Source organism: Haliaeetus albicilla, chromosome 24 (assembly GCF_947461875.1).
Source record: "Haliaeetus albicilla chromosome 24, bHalAlb1.1, whole genome shotgun sequence".
NCBI lineage: Eukaryota > Metazoa > Chordata > Aves > Accipitriformes > Accipitridae > Haliaeetus > Haliaeetus albicilla.
In genome coordinates this window covers 16,837,882-16,858,922 of record NC_091506.1, presented here as the reverse complement: position 1 = coordinate 16,858,922, position 21,041 = coordinate 16,837,882, and the positions used below count along the sequence as shown (strand labels likewise).

Here is a 21,041-nt window from a genome sequence, read left to right as displayed (position 1 = left end):
GTAAAGGTGGTCTGCAAATCAATTTGACAACATCAGTTCAGTGTTTGTGCTGAATGCTCTCATTCTCCAGGCTAAGCAGAGAACAGCATTCAGCACATAACCGAAATGCTTACTATTTCTTTTTCTTAGGTTCTCTGAAGTCCAGCCCCGCTAGGACCTCCGGCTCCCGCTCCAATGTAACACCCACACATGCACCATGCTGGTGATATCACATCACCCAGGGATCCTGCTGGAGCTTGGAGCCGGCCTACAAGGGGTCAGGTAAGTGCCACTTGAAAACAAACTCCACAGCCTATTTCAGGGGTATCACTCTTAGTATTTCTTCTTAGTTCATAAGGCCTAAGAAGAAAAATGTTTTGATGGATAAACTAGATACCTCTGTTCTCTTAGCCTGGCTAATGGGGCATATAATATAATATGTATTGTTTACCTTGATACAAGTTTCACAAATTGATTTGCAGGTCACCTTTAACCTATAAAAGTGTGCATATTTGAATAAGATACATTTAGTTTGCCATACATACCATGTTTTCTGCCTTCTCTTACAACATGCTGTGTATTATGTTTAGATGAGTTCATGGTCTTGAAAAACCATGACTGGCTGCAGACATGTCAGGTTTGTTAATGTGACTGAGGCTACAAAAATTATTGAACTGAGATAGGTCAGCAAACCAGCTAGACCAGTAGTTTTATATGAAATGTTTGAGATGTGCAAAATCTTGCAGCAGACTGATCTAGAAAGTTTGTTCTCTCTTACTGAAATTGGTGTTTTCTTGTTTGAAATGAGGGTTTGTGTCCTTTCCAAAATGAGCTTGTATTTTTAAGCTTTGTAAAAATCTTGCTGGTTGAATTCCCTCATCCTTTTTAATCTTGCTCCTCTGTAAGACTGGCAAAATCCTGTGACCAACTTCTACAGGGCAAACTACCTATTGTCTGAAAAAGTTACATTTGCAGTTTCTTATCTCTGAATTTACTTGTTTCTATGTCTTCTGGTATTATGAAAGAAAGTAAACAGATCAGGAGTATTTCCATCTCCTAGAAGAGATCAGAATATGTGCAGCATTTTCACCCAGGTTTTTTCCAGTCCTCTGTTCATTCTTGTTGTCAACTTTTGAACCTATTGTAATTTCACAGCAGCATCTCTGGGTTGGTGTGTAGTAGTAATCCTGTTCAGACGGATCTGTTTGTCAGCTTCTGCAATGGCATTTTTTTCTACACTTCTCTGTTCACTTACAAAATATACTACTTTTTTGTTGTTGTTGCTGTAGACTGACTTGTGATCCACATAGTGTTTTCCAGCTGGAATTAATATCATAGATCCCAGCACTTGGGAGGGTATGTTTCAATAACATACAACATACATGTTAGCCTGGTGTTTAGCTCAGAACATGTTTTGCTTTCAGTGCCCTTTCATGTAGCTCTGCTTTGTCTTTCTGTAGCTTTTTCATGTTCCTCTGTACCTGCTTAACTTTAGTTTGCAAGGGAACAAAAGTTACCTACTTCATTGCTCACTGCCTCCTTTCTAAATTATAACCACAGACCTGAAGCCTTCATAATGCTGATGAAGACTGGTCAAGTCCTACCCTATTGCACAGCAGTTTCAGACACTCTTCAGAGTTGTCAGGAATTATAAAGGCAACCATCCAATATCCAGCAGTGTGGTAGCAACTGAGCTAATGATTCTGACTTCTAAAACCATGTTGTGTAGTCTGCAGTAGCATCATCTTTATGTTCTATTACTTCAATTAAGTTGCAAGATAAAAAATTACAATGTATTGTCCAGTAATTCCCAGTATCAGCTCTGTAGCCTTCCTTAAACTATAGATAAAGTATTTTATCTCAGTTTTTTTTTAGAAAGGATGGCTGTTGCTCAAGAGATTCAGAAAAAGACAGATTCTGATTCTGATATGTCTGCCTCTAATACTAGTATGTAAAAAGCTGTTTTGAGGTGGAGTGGGTAGAGGGGCACTTGACTAACCAAGTTTGTTGTGTTTCACTGAGAAGTGTGCAAGATGCTCTTCTGCAGAGTGTTATAGGGGTACAGCATGCTGGCCGTTTGTGATGGATGGCACCTGCATACGGGTAATACTTAGCTTTTGCTTTCTGTCTCATCTGTTCCGTCGCATGGGCAGGACTTCATTCAGGTGCATGAGGGTGGAGTATAAATGGGGGCTGCATTAACTGCTGCTTCCAGAGCACAGTGTAGGTGGCGTGAGAGGCAGTCACAAGAATGTCGAGGAATGTGTGTATGTCGTGTTTTATAGGAGTCCAGCTTAAGGGTCTCATAGGACCTGGATTTAAAAATAGATGATATTCTGGGACTGAGTATGGTCTGTTGTTATTTAAACAGTGCGAAGTAAAATAATTCACCTCTTTGTGGTGCTGTTTCTCAGGAAACTTTAGCAGGTTTGAACTGTATCCAGTGCTGGTATCCAGCTGAATAGCACTGGCAGCCTAGAAAACCTCAACAGCCATTTGCATTGCACTATCTTATGCTGACTCTGGTCTCTAATGCTCGTGATGGGCTGGGCTGGGACTCTCTGGCAGGATATTTTTCTTCATGTACTTTACTGACTCAGTGCAAGTCTGGGATCCCTTTTTGTTTAAGTAAGATGGAGCAGAACTACAACTCTGAAGTTTGTTCTTCTCCTTGCTCTACAAGGGCATTTTGAACACAGGAATAAAAAAATGTTTCTTGGCTCTTGAGAGAAGGGAAGTGGCTTGTCTAATGTAAGACAGCTGTTAAGAGTTGGTACATTCAGCTATGTGATTGTGGTCTTGGTTGTTATGTGTAGAGGCATCTTTCGTGAAATCTTCCTTTCTCTTTCAGTTTTAAGATAAGTCTGGGACAGGTGACTCACCAAACTAAAGAGCAGTGTGACTTGGCATTCCTGAAAATGAATCTTTTGTAATGGATAGCCCTGAAGCGAACAATGTGATAGTGTTGGACTATGTGGTTTCTTTTGACTCTGACATCTGCAAATATCTCATTTGCTTTTTTGCCCAGTTGTACAAGCTGTGTCTCAGTCTCCTCACTGTTCTCCAGAGCTGTTTGTTTTCTTCCAGAATGTTTTTCCTGTGTGTTTACTGTCCTTGGATTTTTCTGAGAAGCAGATGTTTCCAAACTCTTGGTTTTCTGAAGCATTGGCTGCTCAGTGATGTGAGCTCAGGCCATTAACTGTACGAGAGGCTGGGAGAATGCAAGACCCAAGGTATCAAGAGGGTTTCTTTCTCCAGTGGGAACGAACACTGTCTGAGGGATTTCAAAGTGCATTTAGTATTTTTCACTGACGTTGTGATCTGGTTGAAGCAACATGTAGTTGTCAGGTTAGTGTCTTGAGAGGTGAGTGGCAATAGGGATGTGAATTAGGAATAACGATGGAGGGAATGTGGCAGTCAAGTTGGTGGTAGGTATGTATCCTGTGCCATTGTGAGCCATGGGAAGTGTTCAGGAAACTGCTCTGTAGCATGAAGACAGAGTACAACCCTTTTTGTCCTTCTCAGGAGGACCTGGTGGAGAGACTTGTTGGACTGAATTCATATTGGTTCTACATGCTGTGCTTCTTGGCAGTGGAAATAACCCATGGAAATACCTGTCTTTTGAACAGATACGAAGTTTGCAAGTCAAGTGAGGATGACTCGGATTACGTTACTCTCTCTGTTTACTTTCGGGAAAAGACAATGAGGCAATCCAGCAATACTTCAGGGACCGTACTCTTTGGTCAGCCACTATTAATATCTGTGCCGAAGCACAAGCTCACTGTGGATCACTTGTACAGTGTGGTTTTGGAGCAGATCAGGTAAGTCATGTCTGTACCTTTGAATCCTATGCAAAGTTCTAGTGATCGCTTATTCAATTACACTGTAATAGGATTGTTGCATCCTTGTTAATGGGAAGAATTTTCCTTGACTTGTGTGTGGTGTATAAACCAGGATTTGCATTGCATTGGTGTCTGGAGGCTGCAGGGACATTTCAAGGTCCTGTTTTTTTGGTCTCTGTAAAAGTGGACTGTAAGGTAATGCTAGTGGCAGTCACAAGGAAGCTATCTGCTTGGTGTTGCAAAACGGGTCAGGAGCAGGCCATGTTTTCGGTGCTCTCAGATGGAGCCACCATAACTTATTTTTGCCTTTTCCATTTACTGCCAATAAAACTTATAACAAGTAGTGAGAACAGAGACTTACTGAGTTGTTGGTGTTTGACTCTTGGTCTGTAAATGGTGCTGTACAGGATGGGTTCTGGTTTGCTGAGGGGGATTGGAGAGCAAGGGGATGGAGAGAGGTGCTGTTGTTTTGATGTACAGCTTTGGTATGATTGTGTGATAAACGTATTCCCTCTCTTTAGCCGCTATGTGAAGCTCCCTTTGACAGAAGAATACCCTACAACCTGCCCAGACAAAGGAACCTGCAATGGCTCCAATGGTGTGGTTGAAGGTAAAGTCCTTTCAAAATAGGCTGGAAGCTTTTCAGCACTTAAAGCTTTTTATTAACATTTGGTTGTGCTGTGTGTATTTGCCTTAAGCTCTAGCAGATTGTTTTTTCACAATGATTAAACCATGCTATTGCATAGGACTTCTGCATGGTGTGGTGAGAAATCTTGTAGACCATTTTCCTTCCAAGGGACATCAGATATGCGTAAGCAGGAGCAGGGCAACAAGGTGTGGTGTGCATTCATCTTGACCAATGTTAGGGAAGTCCTTGCTTCCCTATTAGGTATTCAGGAAGCTTTTAACATTGATTGCAAATGCATGTTTCCCTTTCCTCTTTTAAATGATTCACTTGTGCTGCTGTGAGTGTAACAACTGGAACAAGTTAAATGGGAAATTTTAAATGCGGGAAAAAATCTGCCCGTTTTTCCCAAAGAATGGAAATAACTTTCCTGGAGACTTACATATTCCCTTCTGTAAAGACAACTGCAACCTTGCTGATTCTCTCTTGGGATGTTTATTAGGATGTGCTGTCAGATGGTGTGATTTTTAACCTACTATGAACTGAGCACTCTGTCGCGTCTAGGATATAAAACCCACCATGTTACCTGTTATCTGCTAAAGTAAAAAATACAACTTCAGATGTAGTGGTTAGCAAGCACAGATTTCTTTTTCTGTGTGTCTTTACTTTCTGACTAATCAGTGTGTGTCATAACAGGCTCATGCAAGCAAACAGCTGTCCATGTGAGGTGTCAGTCTAAACTTTCACTGAAGCTCTTAAATATTGTGCTTGTTTTAAATTTTGTCAGGTGACATTGAAGAGATGGAGCATCAGGATGGTGGACAGGAAGGCAAGGAAAAGCTGGCAGAAGTTGATCCCTGCCACTCTGAGGGTTGTATGCAGATCGAGTCGGCAAGAGACCCGCAGCCTTACAAGAAGCAGCATTTCACTTTTAGCCTCGTGAATTCCTCTGGGACTTCTGAGATAAACTCCATTGTAGAAGGAAAAATCTTAAAACTGAATGGTAATTATTGTCTTGCTGTCTTTTTTTCTTCCTTCTCCTCACACCTTTGCAATAAATGTTTCTTCTTTCTTGTAGCTTTTTCTGCGCTTGCTATTGACTGGGATTCTGATACGCGGAGGCTACTTTTTGATGAACAGGAGGCACAGGTTGTAGTATGCTCTTTTCATAAATAATCTATATGTAAACTTGCATGTACTTAAAAGATGACAGTAAATGGTGAAATGTAGGTGTAGCTCCATTCATAAAAATTGGAGTCACCAGCATGAGGTATGTTTACTTAGAATCTTTTAGTGATAAGGTCTATAGATCTATAATTGCTGATCTGTTTCCACTGTGTTCTGAAAAGTAGACATTTTAATTTCAAAGCTAAGTAGTCTAGTTCATAGTCCACTCAACAAACAAAACAAACCCCCAAAACTCGAAAGAAACCTGAAAACAAATTCATAAAGCCTAGTAGAAAGCTCTGTACTCTTTCTGTGAGAGTTCTGCTGGATCATGTTTTGTAACAGAATAACCTGTTGTTACTCTTTTGCAAAAAACCCCAAACCCACCAACTTTGAAGTAAGGACATATTATATTTTCTCTTATGGACTGTTGCTAACACAAGAAAGGAGTAGCTGGAAGTTTGAGTTGATTGTGTGGGTGGGGAAGGGCAGAAATAGGCAGCATGGTGAAGGCGAGCATGTTCCTTTTTGTGCTGTCAAGGATTAAAGACTAAATGGAATTGAAAAAAGTGTACATCTCTTTCACTAGGCATTTGAAAAACATGGAAGTATGTTACAACCACAGAAGAAGAAGGCTGTGGTAGCCCTCAGAGACTGCATAGAGCTCTTCACTACTATGGAAACGCTTGGTGAACATGACCCGTGGTAAGACCCTCTGTCTGCCTCCCATGTTTATCATAAAATGCCATAACTATTTGAGTTCACATTATTTGTCATGGGATTCTGATAATTTCCCAGGTCTGTCCTTCTGTCTTCATCTGTGAGAAGTCTATCAGTTCTGTGTTAAGTCATTGACTCAACAGGCTGCAGACATCAGTTAACAAAAAGTATTTGTTTCCTGCCTTTACTTACAAGAAAAAAAAAAAAAAGGAAAAAAAAAGTGGCAGTGGGCATGTAGCTTCCAAAGATCAGGCTATTTTTAATTCCCCAGAATACATCTGTCATCTTAGGGTTTAATCCTGTATTACTTCTACCTTGAACCCGTCCTGACCTGCTCCTAACTCTTACCAAAAATCCATAGTCTAGAGGAGCTAAGTCCAGCAGATCCTAAGTGACCAAAATGTGATTACTGTGCGTGCAGAAGATCTTTGGAGGTTGTTAGCTAGCTGTGTAAGAAAATAACTTATAGTGTAGTAGATGACTGGTTTTTATTAATTTCCAATTACATGCTATAGATGTGTTTGCAACTGTTACCTGTTTGAGCTGCATCAGGAGACAATAAAGAAGTAATGGGACCTTTAAACCTTTTTTTTAATTTACAAAAGAAAAATTAATCTTTGTACAATGTTCAGTTAACGCAGTTGCCATAGGACATCTTGCCTATAAAGTGAAAGCAAGTTGCAGTTTGGAAACCTCTGAGGAAGAGTGTTCATCTGCATATTCCACAGCCAAAATGCCTTCTGTAAGGCACGGGACTGTACTGCGCTATCGAGGCGTCTTTTAATGGAAGGCTAGAAGCTTTTCTTTTAAAGTAGTCATTCATTTCCTTGTTTGTTACTCCTTCCTCAGGTACTGCCCTAACTGTAAGAAACATCAACAGGCCACAAAGAAGTTTGACTTGTGGTCTTTGCCCAGGATCTTGGTAGTGCATTTAAAACGCTTCTCATACAGCAGATACTGGAGGGATAAACTTGACACTGTTGTGGAATTCCCTATCAGGTAGGATTCTTCCGTCAAGCGAGGAAGAGTTTGAAGAAGCTAGTCAAGAGAAGTCTACTTCTGATGTTACTGTTGGGTGGGCTTGTTATTAAAGCTGTAACTGGAACTGTCTTCTGGGTTTGAACTGCAAGACAGCAGGCATGAGTTGAGTTGGTTGGGTTTTTTTTGTTTATTGGTTGGGTTTTTTTGTTAATCTTAACCTTAATCAGTTCTATACATCTCAACACAAGTTACTAACAGGTACTGTTTCTTCTGAAGTTAGGTTAAAACCATGTGATTCTGCTGAACCAAGAGAACTTGCAGAGAGAATTTAGCACATTTGTGGGGCAGAGCTGCACTTGTAGTACTGAGAATTGCACAAGTACAAGATGAAAGCCTGCCTCATTCCACTGCTTCTGCTTGTCAGCATCCTGCTGCAGGATTAAGTGTATTCCTTACTACTCCCGTCTCACTTTTCATGCCTACACAGGGACACTCTGAACTGTCTTTGATTCAGCACCTCCCTCTAAATCTCTTGGCGGTGCTTGATGTGTTTACCAGGGCCTGCCCTGTGTGGGAGGGGTAACATGTCTGGTCTTTACACTAATAACATCTGGCCATTGAGCAGCAGAGTGCAGCACTTCTCCACCAGTGCAGCCTGCCTGCAGAGCTTCACTGGTGTCATGCATCACTTTTTAGAAAGTGCTGGTTACTGGTGTACTGATACTTTTGGATTTCCTTCCAGGGGTTTAAACATGTCCGAGTTTGTCTGTGACCCAAGAGCAGGCTCATATGTGTATGACCTCATTGCAGTTTCCAATCACTATGGAGCCATGGGAGTAGGCCACTGTGAGTAACTGCTTCTGTCCTTTGTGTGCAAGGAAACATGGGCAGAGGGGTCATGGGAGGAGGGATTTGTGTGTTGGAGACCTGCAGCAGCCCACACCAAGGGTGTCTAGTCCAAAGCTTACCTGTGTTCTGTATGCAGGTGAATATTGTATTGGAAGGTAATGTCCTTCCTATTAGGATTTGCAGAGCAGGTAGCCAGTTTGTGTAGTTTGCAGTTGCCTGAGGTCTGACTCTGATGCCTGTGGGACCTTGGTTAGTAGACATTAGAGTGTGTGATGGTGTTCCCCAATTTATGAGTGGAGTAAAAATTTTTCCATGCCGAACGTGAAACTGTGGAAAGGAGCTTCCTACTGGGGAGTGGTGGGGAGAGTCTTCAGCGTAAGCTGTCAGTTCAGCTCCAAGACTCAGCTTCTTTCCCTGCAGCTGCTTGTCCAATGTAGGTGCAGCATCACAGCTGCAGAGCAGAGATTGCCAGCAGTCGAGCCAGCCAAGCAGGAGCTTGCCAGGTTCACCCAGTGGTGATAAGACAAGATCTGATGAGCAGCTGTCACCCATAAGCTGGGAAGACAGAGCAGAGGGCATAGCTTGTTGTGAAGCTGGGTCTGATGCCTTTCTGCATTTTCTATCCTGAATTCTGTTTGCTGCAATAGCAACTTAAAGCACTTTTTTTTTTCTTTCATTTTCCTTTGTTCCAGACTTTTTCTAAAGCCACAAACAAATGTGTAGTTCTTGCAACCTCTTGGTTGCACAGCTGGCACTAGCTTACAATAGAATGTCTCCACCTTTACACTGACAAGGGCTCACATAGCAGGGAAAATGTCATGCCATCAGGAGAAAAAACCCTTTCTTATACACGACAAGTCTGATAGATGACAAGTCTGTATTTTCTGTCACTGATTTTGTTGCAGTGTAGATGAAATGCATCTGTAGATGGAGTTCCCTGTATCAGGTGTCTGTGCAGATCCATGCTGTAGGTGGCACTTCTAGAACCACCCAGAAGCATTTTACTATGGGAGGATGATGAACTCCCATTTGGCAGTGTATGTGCTTAACTTGTAGAGTATGTCACTGTAGGACAGCATTAGCTGAAGGGGGATATGTTTTGAGATTGGAGATCATAGTCATGGAAGTTTTGGATGGAAGAGACTTTGCAGGACTTTAGTCCAACATCCTTTTTGAGTGAGGACTCTTGCAAGCACTAGATCAGATCCATCATCAACAAAACTTCTCTTTCACATGAAAATGCAGAGTCTTGAACTGTGTGTTTGGGAAAGCTCTGACTCAAAGGGGGTGAACAAAACACTGTAACTTTTTTCCTAAGTTTCTTTGCCCTATACCTCTGTTATCAGGGCTAAGTCTGGTATGTGGAACATGGTTCTAGACTAGCTGGACCAGCTAGCATGTTCTAGAAGATGTGTATGTCGGTAAACTAGGTTTGGGGTAGTTAATGTCAAAGCTAGCTCCTGGCCTCCCATGCACACTCAGTTTGAGTCTTGAGCATCGCTAGCGCAGCGCAGCTGGCGTGGCGTTACCTACCAGTCTTCCTGGGAGTACTGAGCTGCAGTTTATTCTCCTAACAGACACTGCCTACGCAAAGAACAAAGTGAATGACAAGTGGTACTACTTTGATGACAGCAGTGTATCGGCAGCTTCAGAAGACCAAATAGTGGTGAGTACTTGGCCTGAGGCTAATCTGAGTTTGTGCTGAAAGTGCGGTTCCCTCCTTTGGGTGTTACATTTCCAGCCAAGCTGTGTGGATTGTTTCAGGTGGTTTTCTTCTTTGTTTGGTAGACAAAAGCTGCGTATGTGCTGTTTTATCAGCGCCGAAACAGTGAGGAACATACTGCCCCATCTCCTCCTCAAGAAGAGTGTGACGGCATGGATACCAACTAAACATCATCTCCAGCACTTGCCACCATGTTAGTGGTTGCTCTTCTAAAGCCATGCCTGAGGCGTATGAAAATTTTTCTTCCTTCTGTAGGAGTCAAGCAGAAAATCTAGCACTGAAAGATTCAGTGCTGGGGGTTGCAGAATAGCACTGGAGAGCCAGGAATAGGTGCTGACACTTGGGTATTTAGAGGCCAAAAATAATATATATTGGAGCTTCAATAAAGTTCTTTTTAAAATCTGGCTGAGCTGTGTGGCTAGAGGCAGGGGTCGGGGCTGAGCTGGGCTGCGGCTTTGGGTCTTGGGCTAGGGTTGTAGCTGGGGTCAGGAGAGTACAGCCTGAGCTGGAGGCCAGGTCACAGCTGAGCCTTGCAGGGGCCTGCAGAGGAGTATGGTGGGTACGATTCTGTGAATCAGCATGGGGGCTTCCTGCCAACCCTCTGGTGTTGTTGTTGGGCACTGCCTGTGTCAGGGAGGCTTGCTGCACCCTTTCTGGAAGCGCTGTTCAAATTTGTGTATATCTGGCCTGTCTGTCGCAGTATCTGCCATCATACCTTGGTCCCCTTGCTAAGCAGGAAATGGTTCTTTTTCTCCTGTCCTTTCACTGATGCATTTGAGGCTCTTCTGGGCAGTTTTGACTCTGCCTTTTTCATGTGAACACTGAATCCTGTAAGGTAGGACATTTTTCCAGAAGCGAATCATACCTGCCTATGGTATGGCATATGTGCAGGCTGATCCGCACAGCCTTGCAGGATACAGCTGTTTTGGCTCCCATTCTTCTGCAGAGAAAATATCATCCATAAGGTTGGCGATTTCTTGTCCTCTCCATCCATCTCCCACACCTCCCACTCCTAGGCTGCTCTGTAAGCACTTTTCTGCCTCCACCATTTCTCCTATGGTTTGTGCAGTGGCAGCATTTTTATCCTTTTATCATTTTTTTGACTCCTTGGAGCTTTTTCTCCAGCAAAGCTCAGCACTGTGTCCCCAGAGCTATGACCTGTAAGGGTGACAGCCCAATGCAATGGATTGTCTGAGCTTTCAGCCTTTTCTCTTGCGACTTTCATTTTTTTGGACTGCTCTATCAGCCTTTCTCCTCCTTCCTTGAGCACTGCCCTTTAGATCCCATGCTCCATCATCTTCTGTGAGGCTGCAGGTGTGACGGTCCTGTCCAAGGTCTCTCTGCCTTAGCTGTTCAATAGTTCTGCTCCATCCTTTTGGCGCAACTGGCAAATGCTCTTCCCTCTGTCCTCCTTTACTGTCTATGTTGCTTGTAGGACTTGAGTCCAGCTTTCTTCTTGAATGAGGACTCCTGTGAGCACTAGATCAGGTCAGTCCTCAGTGGAGAACTGGTCCTCCATGTGAAAAATGGGAAAAATCTAGAGCCATAGTCTATGTTTTTTAGGGAAATATCTAGCTCAAGGTGGTGAACCAAACAGGAGGGTTTTTTCTTCTTGGAGCCAGGTGCATTGGCAGAACAAAAGGCTAAGACACGCTACTCCCCTGCTTTTTTTCCCACTGAAATGCATGCTTGCAGCCACTCGGTCCTCTGTGCACAGTCCCTGTGGCTTCATTGCTGACCATAACCTTCTCTGATGGTCAGCGTAACAGTGGTCATCCATTTAACTCTGAATACACCACCTCAGCTCCCTTTCCGCAGCTCTCTGCAGCAAGCCCCATAGGAAATTGCTGGGTGGCCATCCCTGTACCTCCGCTGTGCCGCAGCTGAGCAAAAGCCCAGCCAGCTACTCGCTGTCTTCTCTGGCTCCAAGCAATGGGAAGGGAAGGCAGCACTATGCAGCCCCTTAGCCAGGGCACTGGGAGGCCATAGAGAGGAGGAGGGAGGGTTGCCTCTAGCTGGCACACTAGTGTTGTGATCCTCTTCTGTGGAATTTTGCTTTTAAAGCATTGAAATTTGAATTTTGAGATCAGAATTGCTTAATTGCTTCTGCTGTTCTGGTTTTGGGGTTGTTTGGGATTTTTACAACTCTTAATACTGTATTTCTGGTTTTTTTTCCTCAGTGCTGAGGGGAGCATCCAAAAAGCAATTTTTAAGCTGTAGCACTGCACTGAATTACTCTGATCAGCATTTTTTTGTTTGTTTTACCCTGAAAGAAAATCATGTGGGCATTCCAGAATGGGGAAGAGAGGAAAGGGAGGGGAGTAAAAGACCTTTTTAAAAGAAAAATCAATCTGAAACAGCCTTTGTCCTCTTCCTTGCCTCCATACCTGTGCTGACACTGAGAAACACATCAGTGGGGCTACATCTCCGATGCTCAGATGCTGAACAGACTGTTGTTGTACTGCAGAAAAAGTGGCCCAGCTCTTACTTTCTCTGCCTCTGAGCTGATGGGCTTCAGCTGGTGTGTGTGTGCTGTAATACCAGACCTGTTTTTTAGACTAGCACTTTGTAAGTGGCTGGCTCTATTGTACAAAGAGGAAAATTAAAGAGTGGTTTGCACTGAAACTGGGTTTTGTTGTATTTTCAGCTTTCATTATGTGACCTGAGACTGCTGGTTGTGGGGATGGGATGCCGGGTGCTCCAGGAGCTCTTTCAGCTAGGGGAGGGCAAGTCCTATGGAGCCAACCCCTCCCTGCTCTGCCAGGGGTTTGGGAGAAAAACAGACGTTGCCTGCACCACTCTGTACATCTGAGAGTTTGTACTCACTCCAGGGTTGCCTTTTCTCACCTGCAGTGCTGGGTTGCTGATATCTGGTGCTGTAGCACAGCCTGTTCTTGCCTTTCTGTGGCTCTGGGCAGCCTCAGCTACAGCTTCCTCATCATTCCTCTTCCTCTGCGGATCTCAGGGGGGGTGTCCTAGCCTTCCTTCTGTCCCGTTTCTCCAGACGTATCAGGGCTGCTTGTGGCTGTACCACTGAAATAGTTGTCCTGAAGTCACTGCAATTTCCTCCTGAAGGCAACCTGAACATGTATATGAGAGCAGGCTGGAAAAGACTGAGGAAGTTAAATGTGATGGGCTTGTGTGCATTTAGCATTGGTGTGCGTGCAGGGAATCTGAGGGATTGTCAAAATCTTGCAGGTCAAGGTGGGCTGTGAAGCCCCAGCAAGAAGGTTTGAAGTCTTCATGTCGTGATTACGGTGTAATAGTGGAGGAGCTTGATCTTAGCTGGAGCCTCAGTGATGGTGAGAAGAGCCTCACTGTAGAACAGCAGATGGTGAGCTTCACTATGAAATGCTGGCCTCCAAAGCGTGGCATGAAACCCATCACGGGAAGAAGGGAAAGCAAAGGGGCAGCTTTCGGACGTGGAGGTGTTTGGGTATTTTGTGTCAGCATGCAGGCTTGCAGGAATGGCTTATTGTCATGGTTTAAACCCAGCTGGCAACTAAGCACCACACAGCTGCTCACTCACTCCCCCCCAGTGGGATGGGGGAGAGAATTGGAAGGGTAAAAGTGAGAAAACTCATGGGCTGAGAAAGAGACAGTTTAACAGGTAAAGCAAAAGCTGCGCACGCAAGCAAAGCAAAACAAGGGATTCATTCACCACTTCCCATGTGCAGGAAAGCAGGGCTCCATCACGCCTAATGGTTACTTGGGAAGACAAACGCCATCACTCTGAATGTCCCCCCTTTCCTCCTTCTTCCCCCAGCTGAGCATGACACCATATGGTCTGGAGTGTCCCTTTGGTCAGTTGGGGTCAGCTGTCCCGGCTGTGTCCCTTCCCAACTCCTTGTGCAGCCCCAGCCTGCTCGCTGGTGGGGTGGGGTGAGAAGCAGAAAAGGCCTTGACTCTGGGTAAGCCCTGCTCAGCAGTAACTAAAACACATCAACACTGTTTTCAGCACAAATCCAAAACATAGCCCCATACTAGCTACTATGAAGAGAATTAACTCTACCCCAGCCAAAACCAGCACACTTACACAAGAACAACAGAGGGCATGAACCAAAATGAAATTCCCCATTGCAAAGGGGAGGGAAAAATAACCTGAAACAGAAATCATGTTGCCAGTGAAGCACTGTTACTAGCATTCAGGAAAGAGGTCTCTGAGGCAGAAAAGAACATCTCTGAGCTAAGGCTCCTGTTCAGAGGGAAGACAATTTTGGCAAGAACAGAAAACAGGCTGTGTCTCAGACTTGGCTCAGCTCCTGCTTTGAAGAGGCTGTGTAATTTCACCCCCCAAAAAAGGGCTCAGGGGGAGAAACCAACAGCCACAGAGTATGGAAGAGCTTCTGTGTAAGAAGCATTTCCCTAGGTTAGGACTCTTCTCCCTGAGGAAGAGCGATCTGAGGAGCTCCTGCAGAAGGATGAGCCAGGAACAGTTGCTCCCTGTTCTCTATAGTGCAAGAAGATGTCAGGTGGGAGCCTTAAAGCAAGGTATTTATATTCCCCACCTGGCATGGTAAATAGCTGTACAGGGACTACAGGCAACAGCCAGGCACCATTCCTTGCTAGGCGTACCTCCTGCAGGAGGAGGGCCCCTGCAGGCAGTCTGAGGTGCTTATAAATGGACTTGGGAAGGATTAAATTAACAGGGAAATAGTCTGTGTGTTTGCTACCTCTGCATAGAAATGCCATCTCTGGCTCTCCGTTGCCAGAGAAGTTGCAGAAGTTGCCCCCGTGACCACCGGTGTGTCCACCAGCAGGTTGACCAGGGCAGAAGAAAGCAGAGGGATGCTGCAGCACCAGGGAGCCTTGGTGCAGGCTTGGCTACAAGAGGAAGGTGAGCTGTCCCGTGCTTTGCCATGGGCAAGTGGTATTTCCCTCTTGCTTTTTTCTTCTGAGAAAGCTTCAAACCCCGATTATTGTAACAGGAAAAAAAGAGTATAAAGAGGAAGAACCACTGCTTTCAGAAACTGAATCTGAAGGTGCATTACATACTTTGTTGCTAAGTCAGTCTTGAATTAGCTAACATGAAGGATAATGAGCTATGCATTTGTTCAAAAGGATAAAACCAGAAACATAGGCACTACTTGTATACTTTTTCAGTCTCATGAAGTTTTAAGTTAAGGAACTTAACTCAAGCAAGCTTGCTCTTTGTGTACTAGAACTAGAAATTTTAGGTCTTTTCTCCAGCATATGTTTCCCAGGAATAGAAACAGAACTCCAGCTAGAAACCCACACTCAGAGCCTTTGGCTCAAATACAACACACACAGTCCTGGGGCTCAAATCAAAGTTAGGTAACTACAGTTCTGAACATGGTGCTTTTCTTTTATTCTCAGCCTTGCTAAAATACATTATATAGTTTTAAGGAACAGATTTCTTTTCAAATTATTTTTTTACAAGAAGAGACAAAAGCATATTCTCAAATTCAGAAGATGGAGGTCTGAAGTTCTTCCTTAAACATGCCTTCAAAATGGAGGTCTTTTGCCATGAGCTCCTCTTCTACATCTTCTAAGGCCCACTGATGATCAGTCAGTTCTAAAGCTTCCCATTCTGTCTGCATTGATAATAAACAAGTAGAGAAAGGAAAGCAACACAGTATTAAAGTAGTTGGACAATAACTGCACAAAGCAGCACTTACTTAACTTAAAAACTGCAAAAAACCCCCCAATTTCTATTAAAAACCTGGCAATCCTGTCAACTCTCAGTGTTTTATGCTTAATTGGGCATTAATTGGTCAAAAGTACATTATCTACTTTTTGAGAACCTTCTAATCTTCTGGAATACTCCATTTCTTCTAAAACAACTGTAGAAACACAGCAAATTCTGTTCTGGGGTGGCGGTGTCAAGTGCTTTGTGGTTAGTTAATTCTTTAGTTCAGAGACATTTGACAAAAACAGTTACAGGCCAAAAATTCTGCAACTGATCACAGACTTGATGTGCCTCATTAGACTGTACTCCAACCAACAAGCTCCCTGGAGCTGCGGAGTATATTAATTCATTAAGCCAGCTGTTCATAGTAGCCCAAGACCTAAGAACAGAATTTCATCCTAAATATGAAAACGATCTCCCCCACTACTCATTTTCCACCACCTATGAATACAATCTCTCCTCCTCATAGTCCATTAAGTGTTGCTCCAGTAAGTATTGTAGAATAAGCCGCATACACCCTGCAAAATCATGTCATGTGATGCCCAGCAAGAGATTGGTGTTTCTTGGCCAGAACACTTCTCCTGCAATATGGGCTTGCTCTCTTTGCTCCTGCGGGGGACCACATAGCAGGTTTAGGTCCCTACAGGGCTGAATGACAAAACTGCTCTGGGTAGCCAGTACTGGAAAGGAAGCAGAGGGATGTGAGCCAAGAGGGCGCATGGTACTGGCTGGAATTGCACCTCAGTGCTGACAGTTTGTGAGAGAACAGTCACTTGCTCCACCAGAGCTGCAAAATGCAGCCACCCTCTTCCCTGGCTGAGCCTCTGGCTGGGTGATGTGGCGTTTTTTTAACCAGGAAGGTTACTGAATACAAGAAACTGCAGGAGCAGACCATCCTGACTTCCCAGGCAGCAGGTTGTGTGGGTGTAAATCTCTACTACAGGACATAAAAACAGAAACCAGGACCTTCCCTTCATGCATAAACTAGGGTTGTGAAAGGTAGAGGCAATCTAATAAGCAAGTGCCAACAGAGACTGCTTAGGAGACCTTCAAGACACAGTCAAATCCTTACTGATTTTCTGTTGAGCTAATAACTTGCTTACTTGATTTTCTTACCCCAGTTCCATTGTGTGCCTGCTGGACTTATGCTCAGCTGCACTAGTAACACAACTTTTTGGGAGCCAGCTTCTCCTTTGGAACTAGATCTCAAGGGAAAGAAAAAATCTTCCTCTGCAACAGCAGAAGATGGCACATGAATTCAGCTTTTGTATTAGGAATGACTAATGAATCAGGTTTACTTCAGGGTATTAGGGCTCTGCCAGACCCAGGGCAACTTCCATACCCTTCACCAGTTGTCAGCTCTAATTTTAGGAACAGGAATCCAGAGCAATTGCCTTACTTGACGCAGGGTGAGGCTGAGTTACATATAGCCTACAGTCCTGTTAAGTTCACAGCAAACAGGAATGCAGGTGGGAATACTGTACCTTAAATGCTTTGTTAGTATCTGCTGGCATGGCCATTGCTGCCCCTGTCATTTGTTCTTGCATCACCCTAGACTGATCTGCAGCTACAAAAGAGAAAAGAGAGGTTGATTTTTATTTGTATCATTTAAACAGCGTTTCTTGGAGCACGGTGTCACCAGGCTGGTTTCTAGCTATAGCCTACAAAGTTGCAGAAACACCCAAAATGCAATACTAACGTGCCAGGAAGAGTTCTCATAAGACATCTTCTTCCCACCCCCTACATCTTAGCTAAGTTTACATAAAATATGGAGACAAATTCAGGAAAATACTGTCTTCTGCATTCCAATACCCCCAGAAACAGTATCTGTCCTGACCCACATCTAGCATTAAGAAATCTTTGCAGCTGTCCTTTAAACTGGTACTTGCTAGAAATAAAAGCAAGCCTGAGAGCAAAATTTCTGCACACCAATGTGATGGGAAGGAAAGCATGGGTTAATTACCATGGAAGTTTACGAGCAGTTAACAAACGGCTGGTGCAGAAGATTTGGGTACTTGCTGCAGGTAATGTCAAACTTGGCCAGTGGAGAGTAACCTCACAGAAGCGAGAGAGGTTTTTGAGAGCTTTTTGGCTGGAAATTTAGAAATCCTTCCCCAGCCTCCCTCAGAAGTCATCCCATGGAAGGAGAAGCCGGCTCTTTCACAGAAATGACAGTGTCTTACCATTGTCTTGGCCCAGGATAAGAGTATAAATGCTTCTGAGTCCAAACACATTCAAGAAGTACCAGGAAGCAGAGCTCACCCTGATAAATCAGAACAAGCATGGTTGATTTCAGTTCAGAGCTGGCTTGTGATCTCATTTCAGAAGCACGCACAGACCATTCAAGGGTTATTAACACATTCAAAATTTTCCCAGTGAATATTCGACCTTGCTTACTGAGGACACAAGCTTACCAGGACGCATCTAAAGTGAGCAGTTCAATTCCCTGCTGCAACATCGGTTTAAAACGCAGCGTCAGAGGAAATGGGACCTTTGCTGCAGGATAAAAAAAAAAAGCCCAGTTTCACAAAGTGACACTACATAATTGCAAAGTAAATGGCAAAGCGCGTAGATAGTACTTTTATTAAATATAATGTAGTCTGAATGCAATGCATAGAATAACAAATTAACATGCACTTTTGAAAAAGCTGTAGTTCTGTATTTATTTTAATATGAAAAGACTTTTTGAAAATCAGTCGAATGACCAAACCATTGCAGGTATTGTTTCAGTGACTGTGAAGGGGAATGTCTTTTGTTAAGGTAACAGTTATCACATAAACAGTAAGACAAAAAACAGGACTGGGAATTTTTGATGCATATACTCTGCATTACACACTAACCAAATCCCTGGACAGGTTCAGAGGAAAATCCATTGTATCAACTTGAAGTTTAGGCAGTTCTAATAAATTTAAATATTGGTTTTGTCATTACAATTGTTCCTGAATACATGAGCTATTTTCTTTGTGACCATGGCCAGTACTCTGAAAACAATTTTCCCTCCTTTGCTATGGGGCAAGCAAATCAACGCAGCTCATGGAGTGAATAGCAGAAGTGCCACAAGCCAAATTCACACTGCTTCCAATCGACTGCTTTCAGGTAGAGGAGCAAATCTCTGGCGCAGCCCAGACCCTCAAGGTCATCATCAGAAACACGGTCAGACCCATGGGCTGTGTTATTGCAGACACTTACTTGTGACAAACCCCGAAAACGTCATGTTGATCCAACCACCGATGAGGATCATAGGCAGAACATTGGTTACATTCCCTTTCATCATATCTGTCAACATGGTAGGATCTGCAAATCACAGATTTGATGTCAAGTAGCAGTGTATCACAATAAAGGGAAACAAGACATTACTTCTCTAATGTCAGCTATTTTAATTAAGAATCTGCATGAGAGATAACAGTCCTATCCCACTATCTATCCCATTATCTATTAGTTTCCACTGTTGTAAAATACTTTGCAAAATGAGATGAGAGGCTGCTGCTGCTGCCGCCAGAAGGGTGTTGTGTTCTCTGCTGTGTCTGACCCCATCCCTTGCTCCAGATTGCTGAACTTGCTTGACCCCTCTGCAAGCTGATTTAGTTAGAAAAGGGACAATGAACTATCCAGCTAATTGGCTGCTGAGGTCTCTGGCCACATTAAGTTAAAATTAAAGTTAAATCAGTTTAGAGAAGGTCCTGCAGGAGCTGGTGCAAAAAACTGACGAAAGGACATGAGTGAGAGCAGGACCTCCCATTTCTGGCAACACTGAGATGGCTGTGGTCTCGTGAGACGCTGCAGGCAGCTGGAGGTTGAAGTTAAGCAAAATGAAGTGACCTAACCTGTCGCCACCAAAGAGAGGGCTCTCGCTCCCCCCTCCTCCCCAACACCCACCCACACAGTCCCACGCCCTCCCTCACATTCAGTGAGCTCTTTGCAAAGTTGGTTTACCTTCGTACCTTGGCAGAAACTTATAGTTTTTCTGCCCAGCTATATTTATGGTATCTTAACGTACCTGTCATTGGTGAAGGAGGCACTACCTTTCTTTTTGTTTTCTTAAAAAATCCATCCTCTGGGTTATTAAAATAATATTTCCGGGTCAGAAAAGACTGAAAACAAAGAGAGTCAATGCCAACACCATAAGAAATGAAAGAACAGAAGCATTATTTCTTGCTCAGACATGCAGGCATCTTATGAGCTCTTTCGTAATGCATCCTTCTTTCTTGGGGAGGTACTTCACTGCCAGCGTGCTCTAAAGCTCCTCGCTTTTCTGTTTCCCTGGATCCAGAGTACCAGCTCTCTGGCTTTCTAAAATTCTTAAAATAACTCTAAGGCTTCTGTGAAGAAGAATCCACATTCATTAAAGAGCTTTTAGCGCTTTGTGCAAAGTTCTTGCTGGTTCAGTACTGATACCGGTACATCGGACATTTTCACTCCCCCCAGCTGACTTCTGGATTTTACAACATACATACTTGGCAGCGACTGAGCCAATATGAACGAGAGATTTTTAGTTCAGCAAACTAAGCATTGTATGACTACCTCCTTATCCCAAGCTGGTATTAAATCCCTCTGTATTTGTTGGCAGATATTAAACACGATGGTTTGGATGCAGGCTTCGTTTTAGTATCCGGGTAAAACACCAAGCAGTGGAAGCTAACGTTAACGTCAGGGAAAAGCCACATACGGTGGCCCTGCGTCCGGGCTTCCTAGGCATCTGCTACCGACTGCGCTTCTAGGCGCTACGCTGGGCCAGGGGAGACCCGGCCAGACCCTCTGACCCCGCGGGGCACTGCTGGAGCCGCCGCCGGCCGGGAGCTCCTCTAACTCCGCTGGCACAGCCTCTCGCTTCGCGCTCCTTTCGCAGCTACCCTCTCGGTAAAGCGCAAAGCCGCTCCCGCGGCTCCGTACCTGTTTTGGAATGTATTTTCCGTTTTCCCGAAGGACTCTGCTCCGAATCAGGACTTGGCTGGAAAAGAGACATGGGGCGTTAGCGGCAGGGCCGCAGGCGGCAGCGGGCCGGCCGCCGCTCCCCCCGCGGCCGGCGGGCGGGAGCGAAGCGGCCCGGGCCGGGCCGGGGGCCGGCGGAACCCAGGGACGGGCAGACGAGAGGCGGCGGCGCCAGGTCCTCCGCGGCCGAGGGGGGGGCCCGGGCTGCGGCGGGGCCCGGGCCGAGGGGGCCCCGGCGGCGGCGGCCCTGACCTGTCGGACACCTGCTCCTGCGTCAGCCTCTTGTCGCTCTGGAGGAGGATGGAGACGTAGTGCCGGATCATGCCCACGAAGAAGGTGATGAAGACGATGGGCAGCACCACCCACAGCCGGATGTTGGAGTCCAGCAGCAGCTCGGGCTCGCTCATCGTGGCGGTGGCGGTGCCGCTACCGGCCCCGGCCCCGGCCCCGGCCGCCCACCGGGCCGCCCCGGCTCCACTTCCGCTTCCGGGCGCTGCCCTTCCACCGCCGGAAGGACGTCACCGCGCGCCGGTGGCGGGAAGCTCGAGCGCGAGCGGCCGCCCTGTCGCCTCAGCG

The 21,041-nt window shown here is 44.8% G+C and overlaps 2 protein-coding genes across 4 annotated transcripts in view; one reads left to right on the top strand and one right to left on the bottom strand.

Annotated features, from left to right (window-relative positions):
- The window catches only part of USP4 (ubiquitin specific peptidase 4), a 52,846-nt gene extending 40,335 nt beyond the window's left edge, over positions 1–12,511 (top strand). For 2 of the 3 annotated variants that reach the window (XM_069812342.1, XM_069812343.1), the window contains 9 exons: positions 3,609–3,800; positions 4,343–4,431; positions 5,234–5,449; positions 5,525–5,595; positions 6,203–6,318; positions 7,183–7,332; positions 8,057–8,160; positions 9,741–9,829; positions 9,952–12,511. In XM_069812342.1, coding sequence (XP_069668443.1) covers positions 3,609–3,800; positions 4,343–4,431; positions 5,234–5,449; positions 5,525–5,595; positions 6,203–6,318; positions 7,183–7,332; positions 8,057–8,160; positions 9,741–9,829; positions 9,952–10,053 — 1,129 coding nt within the window. In that variant the 3' untranslated portion in view covers positions 10,054–12,511. Of the gene's footprint in view, positions 1–129; positions 262–3,608; positions 3,801–4,342; positions 4,432–5,233; positions 5,450–5,524; positions 5,596–6,202; positions 6,319–7,182; positions 7,333–8,056; positions 8,161–9,740; positions 9,830–9,951 lie in introns of those variants that run through there. The other variant, XR_011329701.1, reaches the window with a different exon arrangement.
- A 2,680-nt stretch (positions 12,512–15,191) lies between these two features.
- Positions 15,192–20,958, bottom strand: EMC3 (ER membrane protein complex subunit 3). Its single transcript, XM_069812349.1, has 8 exons — positions 20,718–20,958; positions 20,427–20,484; positions 19,534–19,627; positions 18,726–18,830; positions 17,951–18,032; positions 17,720–17,799; positions 17,021–17,103; positions 15,192–15,441 (listed from the first exon to the last, which is right to left on the bottom strand). Exons 1-8 carry the CDS (start codon positions 20,870–20,872, stop codon positions 15,313–15,315), a joined length of 786 nt encoding a protein of 261 aa, XP_069668450.1. The 5' UTR covers positions 20,873–20,958; the 3' UTR covers positions 15,192–15,312.
- Positions 20,959–21,041: the final 83 nt, after the last annotated feature.